This window comes from Trematosphaeria pertusa (assembly GCF_010094035.1).
Source record: "Trematosphaeria pertusa strain CBS 122368 unplaced genomic scaffold BU26scaffold_14, whole genome shotgun sequence".
NCBI classification, from domain to species: Eukaryota; Fungi; Ascomycota; class Dothideomycetes; order Pleosporales; family Trematosphaeriaceae; genus Trematosphaeria; species Trematosphaeria pertusa.
Window position 1 is genome coordinate 11,844 of NW_022987225.1, and position 14,870 is coordinate 26,713.

At 55.5% G+C, this 14,870-nt stretch overlaps 4 protein-coding genes across 4 annotated transcripts; 2 read left to right on the plus strand and 2 right to left on the minus strand.

Annotated features, from left to right (window-relative positions):
- Positions 1–91: 91 nt before the first annotated feature.
- Positions 92–6,307, minus strand: BU26DRAFT_434178 (putative histidine kinase HHK2p; the record flags this gene model as incomplete). Its single annotated transcript, XM_033824062.1, has 3 exons — positions 92–361; positions 411–524; positions 575–6,307. 3 exons carry the CDS (start codon positions 6,305–6,307, stop codon positions 92–94), a joined length of 6,117 nt encoding a protein of 2,038 aa, XP_033679532.1.
- Positions 6,308–7,278: 971 nt separating this feature from the next.
- BU26DRAFT_79446 (uncharacterized protein) lies at positions 7,279–10,475 on the minus strand. Its single transcript, XM_033836349.1, has 8 exons — positions 10,333–10,475; positions 10,191–10,283; positions 10,053–10,138; positions 9,366–9,997; positions 8,896–9,317; positions 8,762–8,841; positions 8,592–8,712; positions 7,279–8,544 (listed from the first exon to the last, which is right to left on the minus strand). Exons 1-8 carry the CDS (start codon positions 10,366–10,368, stop codon positions 7,390–7,392), a joined length of 2,625 nt encoding a protein of 874 aa, XP_033679533.1. The 5' UTR covers positions 10,369–10,475; the 3' UTR covers positions 7,279–7,389.
- Positions 10,476–10,791: 316 nt separating this feature from the next.
- Positions 10,792–12,754, plus strand: BU26DRAFT_579045 (kinase-like protein; the record flags this gene model as incomplete). Its single annotated transcript, XM_033834441.1, has 6 exons — positions 10,792–10,860; positions 11,153–11,239; positions 11,295–11,369; positions 11,421–12,191; positions 12,242–12,397; positions 12,445–12,754. The coding sequence occupies 6 exons, from the start codon at positions 10,792–10,794 to the stop codon at positions 12,472–12,474; spliced, it is 1,188 nt and encodes a 395-aa protein (XP_033679534.1). The 3' UTR covers positions 12,475–12,754.
- On the plus strand, positions 12,749–14,746 carry BU26DRAFT_463081 (Mo25-like protein). The gene is made up of 4 exons (XM_033825112.1): positions 12,749–13,203; positions 13,257–13,874; positions 13,928–14,200; positions 14,250–14,746. The coding sequence occupies exons 1-4, from the start codon at positions 13,099–13,101 to the stop codon at positions 14,445–14,447; spliced, it is 1,194 nt and encodes a 397-aa protein (XP_033679535.1). The 5' UTR covers positions 12,749–13,098; the 3' UTR covers positions 14,448–14,746.
- The last annotated feature ends 124 nt before the right edge of the window (positions 14,747–14,870 follow it).

The following is a 14,870-nucleotide window of genomic DNA, read 5'->3' on the forward strand; positions in this document are numbered from 1 at the left end:
ACGCCGAGTCGCTGATGCAATTTCGCTGGTCCAAATGTATGTGTTTCTGTTGTTGTGTGTGAATGTATAAGCCGATGCTAGATCGGCGGTTTCATGACCTGCGTAGTTTCATAAACTCCGGCGGCTTTGTCTTGTCCGCCGGATCCAGGAATTTGGTCATTACCAAGGAAAGTTCCTTGAACTCGACTGGCTTCGTGACGTACGAGTTGAAGCCAGCTTCTACGCACTTGGCGTAAACATCGCCCAGAACGTTGGCCGACAGCGCGATGATAGGGTGGCGGCGGTAGCTGTTTTTCCTTTCCCATCGCCGAATCTCTTTGCATGCTTGGTATCCATCTTTGTTGGGCATATGTAGATCGCACTACGGCCGTGTCAGTAGGGAAATAGTACAACCAGGACGGTGAACTTACTAAAATGATCGAATAGTAGCCCGGCGGCTTCGAGAATACCGCTTCCGTGCATTGCACACCATCTAGCACAGTTTCTGTCTCGATCGAGATCTTCGCTAAGAACTTGAGGACGACCTGGCAGAGGTTACTGCGTTGCGAAGGGTAGGGATTGAGGAGGAACTTACAGTTTGGTTGATGTAGTTATCCTCTACCAGAAGGACTTTGTAACCTTTGCTACCAAGCCGTCTCTTGAGTTCTTCAAAAACTAGCTTCTGGTTGAACACGACTTGCTGCGCTGAATCCTGGTTACGATCTGTGCTGGACTCGCGCTCCTTCTGAGGGTCGAAAATGACAGCGAATTTTGAAGGCTTGAGAGGCCGATATATGAATTGAAGCCGACGATCAATCGATAGCTGGTCGTAATCATAGGTCGGAGCTTCCTTCATTAGTTCCTTCTTCTGCGCTGGATCCGAAACCACCACGATGGAGGTGCTGGCGTGGACTATCGAGTTCAGAATTTGATCCATGATCGCTATCACTTCGGCCGTCTCGTGTAGTACAAGAACCACGTGAGTGAATAAGACGGGATCGTCACCGCCGATCATCCTTTGGGCCTCAACTAGATTCGCTTGACCTGTGACCTGATGAGGGACTGCCGAAGGTAGAGTATTCTTGATGTGCCGAATCGTAGCTTCTCTACTGTGCACCAGCGGACACACCACCAAAATGGAATACATTGGTGGCTGTAGCGAGCTGCCAAGTGGCGAGAGGCTGCGAGGTTTGTCGGGCGGCCGTGCGGTTTCGTCTGATTCAACGGATATAGAGGACTCCTCGGAAGGAGCTTCTCGATCACTACCTATTCTCCTAGTAGGAAGGGCAAGCTTCATTTCGGAGTCCTTCGGGTGCGCAACTTCTTGGAGAAAAGAGGAAGCCGATGACCTCTCGGAACCCAGGCTGGACTTTCCGGTGAGTGCGGTGCTAGTGAGTGAGCGGTCCGAACTAGCAGAGGAAAGTGAGGGCGACTCGCGAGATCGTTCGGAGGCGGTCAGGCTAGGCACAGGAGATTTGATTGAATCGCTGTGCTCTGAGGAGTAGCTTGATATTCGCTCTCGTCGGACACTCGAGGCCACTTGAGGAACCATAGGCTTCTGCAGAGGCGACGGCTGAACAGGTAACGGCGGGGCCGAGGTCGTAGGTCCCACCGCGGGAGTCCCTGGCGTGTGAGGCGGTGGTTTTGGATAATCATCTGCGGTAGGAAGTTCAAACTTAAGCGTGAAGAAGAAGGTCGAGCCCTTCTCGGGGATGCTTCGAGCGTCCATTTTACCTCCGTGCAACTCCACAAATTGCATCGAAATAGCCAAGCCGAGCCCTGTCCCGCCATGCTGCCTAGTACTGCTCGCGTCAATTTGACTGAACCGCTTGAACAAGTACTTTGCTTCATGTTCGTTGAAACCTCTGCCGGTATCGATGACCTCGAATCGCACCACGACCTCATTATCTTTCAAAGAGCCAGGGCGGTCCTTAGGTTGCATCTGACATCGCACAAAGACTTCGCCTTTCTGTGTGAACTTGATGGCGTTGCCTACGACGTTCAAAAGGACTTGACGGATGCGGAACTTGTCACCCCTGACCATGGACGGGACACCTTCTTCCACAAGATAATTGAGCTCAAGACCTTTCTGGATGGCTAGCCCCATGTTCAGGTCATTGACCTCTTCGAGAAGGGATGGTAGGTGAAGCCACTCCATTGTCAGCTTAATCATCCCGGCTTCGACCTTGGACAGGTCCAGAATGTCGTTAATGAGGTTGAGAAGGCTGTCAGTACTAGACTTGATGATATTGACATGCTCCAGTTGCTCGGCGTTGAGCGGACTGTCCAGGAGGAAGTTCACCATTCCTGAGACACCATTCAGTGGCGTCCTGATTTCGTGAGACATATTGCTCAAGAACCGCGTTTTGGCGTCCATGGTCTCCTTTAGAGTTTGCTCGAGCAGCTTGTGGTCATTGATGTCAGTGGCCGTTCCATACCAGGTTTCCTCGTCGTTGTCCTCGGCAAGCGACTTTTCCAGAAGTATTCTGACCAGATGCCACCTGTACTCGCCCTCTTTGTTACGCAGTCTGACCTCAGTGGAATAAGATGCGCGGCCATCGGCATCTTTGGTGATTCGCAATATGCCGGTGCTGGCGAGCTTCGACAGCTTAGCTTGCGGCATATTTAGTCTGTCCGGTGATGAGCTTCCGGGACTGGTAACGGCCCTTTCGGTTTCAGACGATTCGTCGGATGATGATGATGACGATGATGAGGCCTGGCGTGCGTGCTCAGTAGGTAGCGACGTTGGCACGTTCGTAGCGGCAGAGCCATCCTCGGACATCTCAGGAAGCTTGCATTTGATAACATCGTCCGGATGAACATGCTCCAAGAACCCATTACCGTGCGCTTGTGCTTCGGTCTGGCCTGAGTACGACTGCCATTGTGAATTGCAAAAGGTGAGACCGCGACGGTTCGATACCACAAATACGACCTGAGGGCTTGAGTTTGCAAGGGCTCGGTACTTCGCCTCCGAAGCTGCAGTCTCTTGTTGGCGCGCAGAATTCAGTTCGGCAAGGTGCTGGTCATGGAAGTCCATGTTAGTCCCGATCCAGTGTACAATCTGCTGCCGCTTATTCTTCAACGGCGCCACCCGAACGTAGAACCATCGGTAACAGTCGTCGAACCTCCGCAGTCGAACCTTCTTTTGCAGTTGCTGACCTGTGCGTAATGACTTGTTCCACTGCTCTAGGTACTCGTCTCGATCTTCGGGGTGAATAGCATCCCACGGGCCGCGCAAAACTTGGTGAGACTCTTGTCCTCGGTAAATAAGAAACTTCGTGTTTGCCCAAGTCAAAGCACCAGTAGTAGGGAGTGCTGTGAATATCTGCACAGGTAACGAGTCGATAATAGTTCGCAGGAGGTTCTCGGAAGGAGGTGGCATATGCAACTCCGCAGACTCGGCAACGGGACCGCTTCTGGTAGGAGCAGGGGGTGCTGCTGGCGTCCAACTCCCCGGCGTGGTGGCTGCAGGGAGAGATTGGAAAGACGAGCTAAAATCTGCGCCATACGAATGCAGAAGAGAATGGGCTCGGTGTTGACTTCCCTGCGACGGTGCCAAACGTGACCGCCGACCAGCTAGCGTATCTTCTGTTGCCGGCTTCTCGTTCCGTGGCGTTGGCGTACCGTCGTCTAGACGCTCTACCATACTGCTGATGCTTGCTCGCTTGGATGCCCGCTTTTCGTGCTTTCGTGTAGTCTGCTCTTGGGACGTGGAGGATGAATGGCTGGGTGCCCGAGTAGTTCTCTTCTTCGCATCGAAGTAGCTCTCAACAGCCTCGCTGCCAGCCAGGTGACCCGGAGTACTGCCCACGGAATGTTTACTAGAAAACCCTAGGTTAGATGGATCCCACCCCGGTGTGCCACTAAGGGAGCCGCCAGGACTGTGCTTCGACCGTCCAGAGTAATCCGAGGGGCTAGTGACACTCCCAGCGCCGGAGTGGCTGACATTCTCAAGGTCAAGATGGAGCAGGTCATCGAGAGTGCCCTGGTCCGACATAGGAGCAAACCCTACCTGTTGCCCCGTCATGAACCGCCGCTGGCGGACCCCGCTGACCTGGGCTAGTGCGTTGGTGAACTGCCAAGCATTGGAGAATGATGTGGCTAGGTGCGGGCCGAGGTGTTTAAGAGAGTTCGTGAGGTTCCGAGGGTATGGAACGATAGGGGATAGAATTGAAAGGATGGCAATCGGTGCTTTCCGGTGATGCTCTTCCCTTGGAGAGGTGGAATGAACAGACTGTTCGGACGTTCTCCGTGATATAGATGGGGTCCGCGAAGGGGTTGCTGGTTCTGGGGGTTGCATGACCTGCGACAATGTAGGATGTATGAGTGGTATGTGGGTTACGGTGCTGGCCTTGTCAACACCGATGGCTTCTACTTGACCGAATTGGGTGTAATCTTGCGTTGAGGTCGACGGATTAAACGTCTCTTCATCGACATTGCCAGTTGCGAAGAAAGGGTTCTCGGTCGGATCATTCTGGATTGCGGGAGACGGAGCAGGCGATTGCGCCCAAGGCGAGCTCGGGAACTGCTCGTACTCTTCGTAGCGAGGCTGTAACCTTAACTCAGTCTGCTCGATGTTCCCAGCCTTTGTCGATGGGCTCGTACGCGATCGTGCATTGGCTGGTCGTTGTGCTTCTTGTCCAGCCGATTTCGCCGGTTTCGTTGCTGGCTTCAAGTCTTCTTCTTTCTCCGCCTCCACTGATCCTTTTCGAGATCCCGACAAAGCGGTCGAGTAGTCTCTCGTTAGTGTCACTAGCCGGCCTCGTTCCAGCACACGATTGATCCCGGCATTATCAATGAGCGCATCAGGCTCATGGTCTAAGGCGCGGAGTACCGGAAACACCGACGAAGGCGGCGGCAGCTCCCCTCCAACGCTCGAGAAGTCAGGATCGCTGAATGTGGGCTCTCTGGACGGCGTAGGAGTCGACTGGAAACGAGCGGTCCCATCAAATGATACTGGAGATACTTGTCTTAATGGATGCTCCGACCTGACAGCCGAATAAGGGGCATGGCTGACCGTCCTTAGAGGGCCGCGAGGCCGCGCATGTGGCATAGAGATGGGAGTTTCCGGCGACTCGTCCTTCTGGCGTTCATGGCCAGCAAATGAATGACGGGATGGAAGTTTCGGCCTCTTTTCAGGCAAGACGGGGAACGCCGGCTGCTGACGAGGCTCGGTGGGTTGTGGGCTTTGGGGCTGTTCTAGTACGTCCTTTTGAGGCCGGGTCTTGGTCTCTTGAGGCGTAGATATGCGTGGGCTATCACCTTGGGTGGAGGCATGGAAAGTAGTCTTTTGGCCCCAGGGAACATTTTCGATATCAGATGCATCGGCAGGGACAGCCAACGTTGCTCTTTCCACTCCGTACCAATCATGCATGATGGTTGTCACGTAATTCCACCAGGCTGGCAGTCCCGGTTCGGCGTTAAGCAGCAAGACGAGGTCGTATAGACTCGGGCTCGGGAAGCGTGGGTCTTCAGCAATGGGGCTGTGGAGCGTTCTCTCCCCAGGCGCGAACGGCGTCCCCGAAGCAGCTGGCGTGCTCGTTTCGGACGCGACTCGTTCTCTGGGCGCTGCATATTCTCTTGCATACATAGCAGATACTGTGGGGGACAAGTTTGTGAAGGGCTGGTGGAAGGACGAGGACCACACCACGGGCGTGTTGGGCACCGTGGGAAAGGGATACGAGGGCGTGCGAAGAGCGCGGGCTGCAGGCGTTGGCGGCACGCTGCCGCGGATCGTCTTCGAGGATTCCGTCGACTCAGTGGACGTGGTCTGGCCAGTGGGCAACGGGGTGCTGAAAGCTCCCTCCAGCGTAGGCGACATACTGGCCGCAGGCGCGGGCTCTTCTTTGATTGGCGACACTCGCCGTGCCCCTAGAGGGCTTGACCCCGTTGCGCTTGCTGCGCTCTTCATCCGCACACGCTGTTGTTTCTGGATCGCCTTCAACTGCAGGCTCCGGAGCCTCTCAATTTCGAGCTCGTCTGGCGACGACTTCCCCTGCGGGTTATCATCCGGGCTCTCCACCCCGCCCCGCATTGCGCTTTCCTGGCGCTCCTGGTCGCCTTCCGCGGCGCTCTCGCCCACGTCCGTGTCCGTGTCCGTGGTCTCCTCATCCTGCTCCTGCGCAGCCGGCAGGCTCGTCGGCGGCTCGTGTGCGGGCTCAGGGTGGCGTGCGAGGGCGCTTGGGGGCAGGCGCTGCAGTAAGGGGCGCGCAGCCGGCGGCGATGGTGGATATGCGGCGGTCGGCGAGGGCGCGGTGTCCGGGGCGGTGACGTTGGTGGGTTGGGCAGCCGTGGTCGACCTGGGTGACGGCAGTGGTGCCCTCTTCATAGTGGCATCCCCCTATCTCCCCTCTGGCGGCACAGGAGAGAGGACGTTGACGGATGCAGCAGAGGCCGGCCTAGTAGAACGAGGGCAGGCGGTGACATTCGCGTAATGTCGGAGACGGAGAGTGTGGTGTTGGCGCGAGGCAAGGTCCCTGGTGCTGCAGACGCTGGCGTCCGAAGTCCACAATGACGTAGGGCTGGACACTAATCGAGACGGTAGAAACGCGCGGAGCCGGTGGGCCGGGTCGCGGGCACGGCATCAACAAAGAGCAGAGGGAGGCGGCGCGCACGGCAGGATCTGAGCTGCTATCTAGGCGGCGCGCTGGGAAGACTCAGACCGGGCAGTTGGCTGCGCGTGGGCGCATCAAGACTCGCTGGGACGGGCAGCGGCTCGATAGTGGCCCTTCGCCGCGCAGCCATCACCACTCAGATGCAAATTGACGCTGCAAACCCGGCCCACACCGCGCCTTCTCTAATCATGGTCCAGGGGTCTGATCGACGTCATTGCCAAGACAATCTTAAGCAGGGTCGCGGATAGAACGGCCGCCCCGATCACGAGATTGCGCTCCAGGGCTGCACCAGTCCACTCACGCCTTTCTCCTCATGACCCCCTCGCTGCCGCCGTGTCTCGGCGGGTGCCTTCGCTCCGCGGCACCCAATTCTCGTTGCCGGGACATCGAGTGGCTGATACAGCTGCACAAGAGAAATATTGGAAGGCCGACCCCGATTGGATGGCGAAGGGCTTCCGGAGCGTGGCGCCACAGGAAAGCAGACTAGCCCCGAGCAGGCATCGCACGCCAAGGACGCCAACCTCACCATTCTGCGGCTGCAGCAAGCACCACTGCGTTGGATTGAACAGCCTCATTCTGCAGGCGAAGCAGTATCCGGGCACACAACTGGAGAAAATTAGTCATTCGTCCATATCTCTCACACAAGCGACCCAAGCATCTATCTATCTACAATCACCCCTCTCCGCCGCCGACCCGCCATGTCCAACCTTGGTTCAGCCCGGGCATGTCAACCCTGGCAGCTCGCGCGGCCCGCCCTACGCCTTACTGCCTCGTGGCCCACTGCTTTATCCAAGCCTTACACTCCTAGATACGTTCCGCTCGTGATACGCTTGATGCTGGCCACGGATTTCCACGCCGGCGCCGGGCTCGGTGGAGGTGCATTTTCCTCAGCATCGGCAAACGGGTCCGACTCTCCTTCCTGCTTCGACTCGCTAGGGGCACTCTGACTGACACTGAGGCCGCTCCCTAGCCTGAGACACTCAGCCCCTGTTATCTCCCAGCGCGCCTCGCTATTCCCGGGCTTCGCCTCGCCATCCGTGAGGAAGCGCACACGCATAGCCTGCGCCGGTTGATCTCGAGAGAAGGTCACCTCCCCCAACCGCCAGTAGATGAGACTCTTCTCTCTAGAAAAAGTGCCCGGCGGTTTCGACTGGCAAGAAGTCGCTTTCGAGCCAGGCTCAAGTCGAAGAACCAGGACTACGTTGTGCAGAGTGATACTTGTTGCATCGCCCAGTGCGAATTTCGGATTCAGAGAGTAGTGGAGGAGCACTGACGTCTGGGTAGGCTCTGTCTTCCATGCCGGCGAGAGGATGATGGGCGCAAAGGATGTAAGGTTGTCGCTCTCGAGGTGCACTTGATAGTGGAACGCTACTGACGTCTTCATAATCTTAGAGAGATCGACCGTGTAGTTGCCTGGACTATCGGGGACCTGCTCGATGAACGCGGGGTTTGGCGCCACCTTCTCTAGGACGGGAAAGTTTTCTAGTCGAATAGTGTCGGTACCGAATGGACCTGCAGAAATATCGATTGGATTGTATGCTAACGCGACTTGTCCGATTACCATGGACTTGGTGACGTTGCCGTGTTCGAACCAAGCGCTAACGGTCTCGACCAATGACGAATTGAGCCCTGGCTCATGCATATCCGGGTGTTTGATCGTAGTGCTAGCGGAGCTGCTTAGAGATCGCCCGGAGCGGACGGATTGGGTGTCTGATGCCGCATGCTCATCAGACAGAAGGGTCCTGTGTTGTACTTTGAAAGCTGGCGATGTTGGTTGAGGTGGAGGTGCAGGCATAGGAAATGTTGCGGAGCCGGAGCCAGCCGATGGAATGGGGGGAGGAATTTCCCCAATGCTTGTCAGTTCGGGTGTTGCAGGATTTGGAACGAAAATTGTGTTGCGCACATCCCGGCGCCCGCGGAGGGTGTTAGACCGCCTTGGTGGTGCAGCTTGCTGGAGGACTGTTAGCGAGGAACCACGACCGATGGAAGCCATCATACCGCGCGCAGGGTGTTAGCCATGTCTGCCATGGCTGCATTGGGATCGCCCTCCTCTTCTTGGATAGGTGCGTTCTTGATGTCGAGCTTGAATTGGGGCGGGGGATTACTCTCATTCGATGCGCTGGTTTGCTTAGGACATGATTCTATACGAACAACCGGCCAACACTCACAGACTCGCTTCTCGTTCTGCTTCCGTGATCGCATCAATGGCAGATGGAGGTACGGAAAAGCCCTCGGAGTCCTTCTCAGGCTGTGCGCTCGGGTCAGTGTCCACTTTGTGGAATAGTAAAGTTGGGCTTGGTACCTCTGGCTTAGTCTCAGGCGGTGGAGGTGGCGACAGCGGCTCCTTCAGCTCGGGGATAGTGTCGTGTATCGTTCCGTTGATAGCACTAGAGCTAGGCGCAGCCTCTGCAGCTGGTTCAGGGCTTGTTCCATTCGGTCTGTCGTTGGACTGTCGTGTCTGCTTTGGCGAGCTGGAGGCATCCGATGCTCGCGGCGTTGACGAAAGCCTCCTGAGGGGTGATACGGGACGATCCGACGAGGATCCGGGAGCCTCACGGTCCTTTGCCTTGCCTTTGCCGAATCCACCAAATGCTGCGCCTAGGTTCGAGGATGACTTCCTTTCCGGTGATGATGCTCTTCCATACGGGTGCATACTCTGTCTCCGGCGACCAAGGACTGTACCAAATCGTTTGAGAGGATTTGAGCTGTGCTTCGCTTCTGGTGCTACAACGAGATCAACCAACGTTGTGGTGAAGGGTCCGACAAACATACCTGAGCCACTCTTTTGGCTTCTATCGTCGTCTGCCTGAATCGAAGGAGTTGCAGGGACCGGTGGTGGTGCTAAGTGCCTTGATGGTGTCCCCACGCTGCTACCTTTCCGGCTGGCGTGCGGCTTCTCTCCGCTCCGCATTCTCAAGGCCCAGGTATGGATTTCGTCAGCGGTCTCGATGTTGAGCAGCACGTTTAATGTCTCCTCTGCGCTGATGCGGTTTCGCTCTACTTGATCGACTTCGTGGGTCTGAAACTGGGTGAGGGCGTCGCGGAGGTGGTTGAGCCTGCTTTCGTCCACGGCCTGCAGCTTCTCAAAAACGTACGGAGCCTGGGATTCCCACTGCAGGGTGGCATTTTCGACCTCCGCGACTGCGTTGGCAACAGAGGAAGCCTTGGCCTTTGCGCCTTTGTCCCGCAACTTGTCTGACTTCTTCTTAGCCGTGTCAATGTCGCGCGCCATTGCCGCAAGGTTCCCCGAGATGGTCGACATGGCTTGGACTTCTCGGTTCGTCGCAGCGAACTCTCGCAACGGGCGCTCGACGTCGGCCTCGATTTTCTGCGCTAGGTGGTGGTGCGATTCGGCGACAGCCTCGGTGGCAGCGACAATCTTCTGCCATGGCGTCGAGAAGATGCTGCACTGCGTCAGCACCCGGGATCTCTATAGACAGGACTTCGCCATGACTGTACCCTAGATCCGAAGATTCATCGGGAGGATGCTTGTTCGCCAGTTTCCGCAGGCCTTGGACGTAGGCTTCTTCCACTCGGCGCCGTTCCTGCTCATCCATAAGCAATCCGCACAGTATGCGCTTGAGAGGTGGCGCTGACCTGCAGCCAGTCCGCAATCTGCGCATTCAGGTGGCTGACATGTTTCATTCGGTCATTGAGGATGTGTACGGCTTGCGCGGGCGGGAGGGAGTCCTGCGACTGGTAAGCGGAAGGGCTGGGAAGGTGCGGGCGACGGTCGTACCAGCAATGCTGGGTACTCTTTGCGTTGGAGCTCCATGGCGGGGATGCGGGGAAGGACGGCGCCGCCACGAAGGAGCGGTTCGGAGTGTTTACATAGAAATACACTTTTGGGAGCTGCTCGGGGGTTGCGGAGCTGTCACGATGTCGACTGCGTTGGCGTCCCTGTCCGCTTCAGGCCTAGACCAAAGCCGCAGAATCGGCCAGGATCGACGTCGAATACAACTCGACGGCGACGGCTGGGGGGTGATTAGATGATGCGCCGCCGACCTGGGCACCTGCGGAAGCCTTTTGCGATACTTGGGAGAACCGGTCCTTTCTGCTTGCGCCCGCGCGGAGTAGGGGCGAACAAGCTCAGTCTGCTCCCGGCCGAGTCTCGGCATGCTCCGACCTCTTACAGCGAGGCGCTCCCCATCCGAAAATCACCACATTCACTCCGTACAAAGGTCGACCCTTTGATCTAATGGCTTCTGCGGGTTGGCATGCTGCATTGGGATTCTCGAGACGACTATCTGCTGTCACAAAAATGCAAGTAACATCCACTCATGCAAGATTGGGAGAGGTAGCTTGCAAGGAACACCTCGTAAGAGATTCTCTTACCGCTTCAGTCTCCGAGCAGGCGTTGGGCAGCATTGAATTTTCGATAAGATTGCGGGCGTACTCATGATCCTCTTGTAGCACCGAACGTCCTGGTCGACAGCTAGCTTCCCATGTCTTCTACATCTCCATACCCCCATCGAACTCTGAGCTGTCACAATGATCCACAAGCGTTTCTAACTATTTCAAGTCCGCTCTAACCACGGCACAGAACATCCGCATACCAGAAGTCCAACCCCGCAGCCTCGGCAGCAGACGCTCGTCGGGAAGCGACGTTACTAGAAACTAAAATCTACGACGAGGCACAATCGACTGTATGATCGGCGCTCGTACCATCCGCTTGATACATCCTAGTTGACCACCACTCAGGAAGACTACGAGCGAATTTGTGAGGAGAGGATAGCGAGCTTCAAACCGCCCGCGCTAGAGTTCCCTACCTCAGAAGTAACACTAGCCATGCTCTAGATGGATGGAATCTATGCTAACCAGTGTCAGGACGAAGATTACGTGCCGACGCCGACCGGACTGGATATCGGCCGGTACAAGGACGCCGTCTACTACCGAGAAGGGCTGTTCTCGGCGATCTACAAGGCTGCCGCTCCAGAAGATGAAGGCTACTTTCCTCCAGAAACCCCACCAAAAAAGAGGCTGGTCGCCCTCAAAGTGACTACCCCTTCCATGATGGAACCTCCTCACGATTCCAAACGAGAAGCTAGGATCCTAGGTATCTCAGCATCTGACCATGTGATACCGCTTTTTGAAAGCTTCCGCGAGGCTGGCACTCGATTTGTTCTTGTCTTGCCTTTCATGCCACACGACTTCAACCAGCTATTGCAGGATGACAGGCTATCACAGGGGCAGATCAAGCACTGCCTGAGAGACATGTTCTCGGCGCTGGCCTTCGTACATAAAAAAGGAATCATCCACAGAGACGTCAAACCATCCAACATCTTACTGAAATCGCTGGACGGACCGGCCTATTTGTCAGACTTCGGCATCGCGTGGGCTCCAGATGCCATCGGTTCGGAAGCGGCAGATTCTAAGATCACGGATGTCGGTACCACCTGCTACAGACCGCCGGAGCTTCTTTTCGGCAATAAGCGATATGGATGCAGCCTCGATCTCTGGGCCGCTGGTTGCACCGTTGCCGAGGCTCTGGTGCCCGAACATCCGACTTTGTTCGACTCCGGCGAGCTTGGGAGTGATCTTGCGTTGATACAGAGCATGTTCAAGAAATTGGGAACGCCGAATTTAACAGTCTGGCCTGTAAGCTTCTTCGAAATGTTATCACATTCCTGCAAACTGATTTCTTGTAGGAAGCAGAGAGTCTTCCGGACTGGGGGAAGGTGCAATTCCACGAATATCCCGCGCAGTCGTGGTCAGCCCTACTCCCTAGTGTTTCCGACGTTGAGCAAGAACTTGTCAGCAAGTTGGTCCGATATGAAAGCGGGGAAAGGATGACGGCATCTCAGGTAAGAATGAGAGGTGGTTGAGATTGATTGGCTAATTATCAAACTAGGCGCTGGATCATCCATACTTTGCGCAATGAGCCCAAGGCTATCGGCATTCCTTTTTCGGGTCATATCGGTTGCTAATAGAAGCTGTAAGTATCCAAGTGAGCTCCAAGAGATCATAACATGACGCTTGCGCGACATCTGTTGGCGTGCTGGTAACTCGGCCGCGAGTGGGTCTGATCTCAGCCTCACGACGTCTCCGAAACTCTTCCGGATGACCTCATCAAACCTGACTTTTGCTGGCGCAAAGATGTGCATATAGCAGTCTGATGGAGTCCCAAAGATAGCATAATAGAACATTGCGCAGCCGTTCAATATATGTATGTATGCCCTGGGTAGATGTGATTGGCCAGCGAGGCGCCGTTTGGGCGATTAGAGCATACTTTCCTCTTTCGGATTGGCTCGCCGTTAGCGCGCATGCAGACTGGGGCACCCTTGAATACACCATCGCCGTGGTGAAGGGACAACAGACCCCACGACGCCCTTGTTGTGTACAACATCCGCCCGCCCTAAGCATAGATCGCACCACCAAACTCCTGCATGTCGTCGCCGTCAATATAGCCAGCTGAGAAGCTCTAGCGGCGTTTCACCAGGCCCCGCGTTTCCTACCATCCCACTCCCGATCTTCGCGGGAGCAGCGCAGCTCCCTACTCCCAAGCATGGCGTTTCTGTTTAGGAATAAACAAAAGAGCCATCCGGAGCTCGTGAAGTCTACCAAGGAGCTGACGGTCCGGCTGAGCGAGGATGCGAAGCCAAATCCAAAGGTCCGCTGCTCTTCGCTGGTGCATTCAACTTCGAGGCTGACGACACCCCCTAGGTAGAGGAGGAGCTTGCCCGGGACCTCCAGCAGATGAAGATCAGGCTTCAAGGCACACCGGGTACCGCTCTTCTCTCTTTAACAGCTCCGGCACATCCTCCAATTGTCCTACAAGCTGCCAAAGCTCCGGGCGCTGACGGCTCCGCAGAAGCAGAAGTCAACACCGAATCGGTTTTCCAGCTCCTGAGCTACATCATCCAAGAAGACCTCCTCTACCTCTTAGCGAACAACATCCACAAGCTCCCCTTCGAATCGCGCAAAGATGCCCAAGTCATCTTCTCTACCGCATTCCGCTACAAGCCCGCGGGGGCTTCCGATCCACAAGTGCTGCACCATGTAATACAATACAGGCCAGAAATAATTATAGCGCTATGCAGAGGATACGATCGACGCGAAAGTGCTATGCCGTGCGGCGGCGTGCTGCGTGAAGCCCTTAAGTACGACTCCATCGCCGCCCTCCTGCTATACGACGAGCCAACATCGGACGGGAAGACCCGAGATCTGGCGAGCGTCAATCCGGACATACCATCTTCGGGGCAGGGCGTCTTCTGGAGGTTCTTTGACTGGATAGACAAGGGCGCATTCGAAGTCAGCGCGGATGCGTTCAACACCTTCAGAGTATGACAATCCGACAGGGCTGTCTGGACGTGGACTAACTATTCGCTTCGTAGGACATCCTCACAAAGCATAAAGCGCTTGTTGCCGCCTATCTGCAAACGAACTTCGACATGTTCTTCTCCAAATACAACAATGTCCTGATACAGTCGGAAAGCTACGTTACGAAGCGGCAGTCAATTAAGCTCCTGGGCGAAATATTACTCGACCGAGCGAACTACAGCGTCATGACGCAATATGTGGACTCTGGGGAGCACCTCAAGATCATCATGAAGCTGCTGCGGGACGACAGACGGATGATCAACTACGAGGGTTTCCATGTGTTCAAAGTAGGTGACACCCCTTTTGCCAGTCTGACGAGTCGGCTTACGCCAGCAGGTATTCGTCGCCAACCCCAACAAATCAATAGCCGTTCAAAGAATCCTGATCAGCAATCGCGAGAAACTGCTTCGCTTCCTCCCGGGTTTTCTGGACGATCGCACCGAAGACGAGCAATTCATAGATGAGAAGAGTTTCCTCATTCGGCAGATCGAACAGCTGCCTCCTGCACCTGTTCCGCCGCAAGCAGCGTCCTAGTCTCCACCATTTTCTTCATTGTTGATATCCTTGTTGCTTTGGCTCTGCATGGGACGGAGTTTGATTTGGCCTTGGATTTGATTACCCAGGGGCATCTCCACAGCGCTGCTGGCGTTCTGTTGCATAACTAGATATCTTGACGAGAGCCAAAGTATCACACGCGTCCGTTCGCATCGGCGAAGAGGGAATAGATGGTAGATAATTGGCCAAGCTCGGAAAACCGAGTAGATGGTGTGCCCCTGCACGTGATCGGATGGCGAGTGAGTGAATCAAGTACGTCAGGCGCAAAGAGCCACGGCACTCTATTTACGAGACTTCTCCCACTATCATAACGTACAGTATTCCACTGCTCGTACAGGTGCCGGATTTATTTGTATAATTCAAGCTTGTTAAGGCACGCGACGACGTTCCACCAGCGTCCAA

Coding starts and splice junctions, on each gene's coding strand:
- BU26DRAFT_79446 (XM_033836349.1), bottom strand. CDS start 10,368: ATGGAGCTCCAACGCAAAGAGTACCCAGCATTGCTG. Junction 10,284..10,332: donor AAGAGTACCCAGCATTGCTG/GTACGACCGTCG, acceptor TACCAGTCGCAG/GACTCCCTCCCGCCCGCGCA. Junction 8,713..8,761: donor GCAGAACGAGAAGCGAGTCT/GTGAGTGTTGGC, acceptor TAAGCAAACCAG/CGCATCGAATGAGAGTAATC.
- BU26DRAFT_463081 (XM_033825112.1), top strand. CDS start 13,099: ATGGCGTTTCTGTTTAGGAATAAACAAAAGAGCCATCCGGAGCTCGTG. Junction 13,204..13,256: donor ATGCGAAGCCAAATCCAAAG/GTCCGCTGCTCT, acceptor GACACCCCCTAG/GTAGAGGAGGAGCTTGCCCG. Junction 13,875..13,927: donor ATGCGTTCAACACCTTCAGA/GTATGACAATCC, acceptor TTCGCTTCGTAG/GACATCCTCACAAAGCATAA.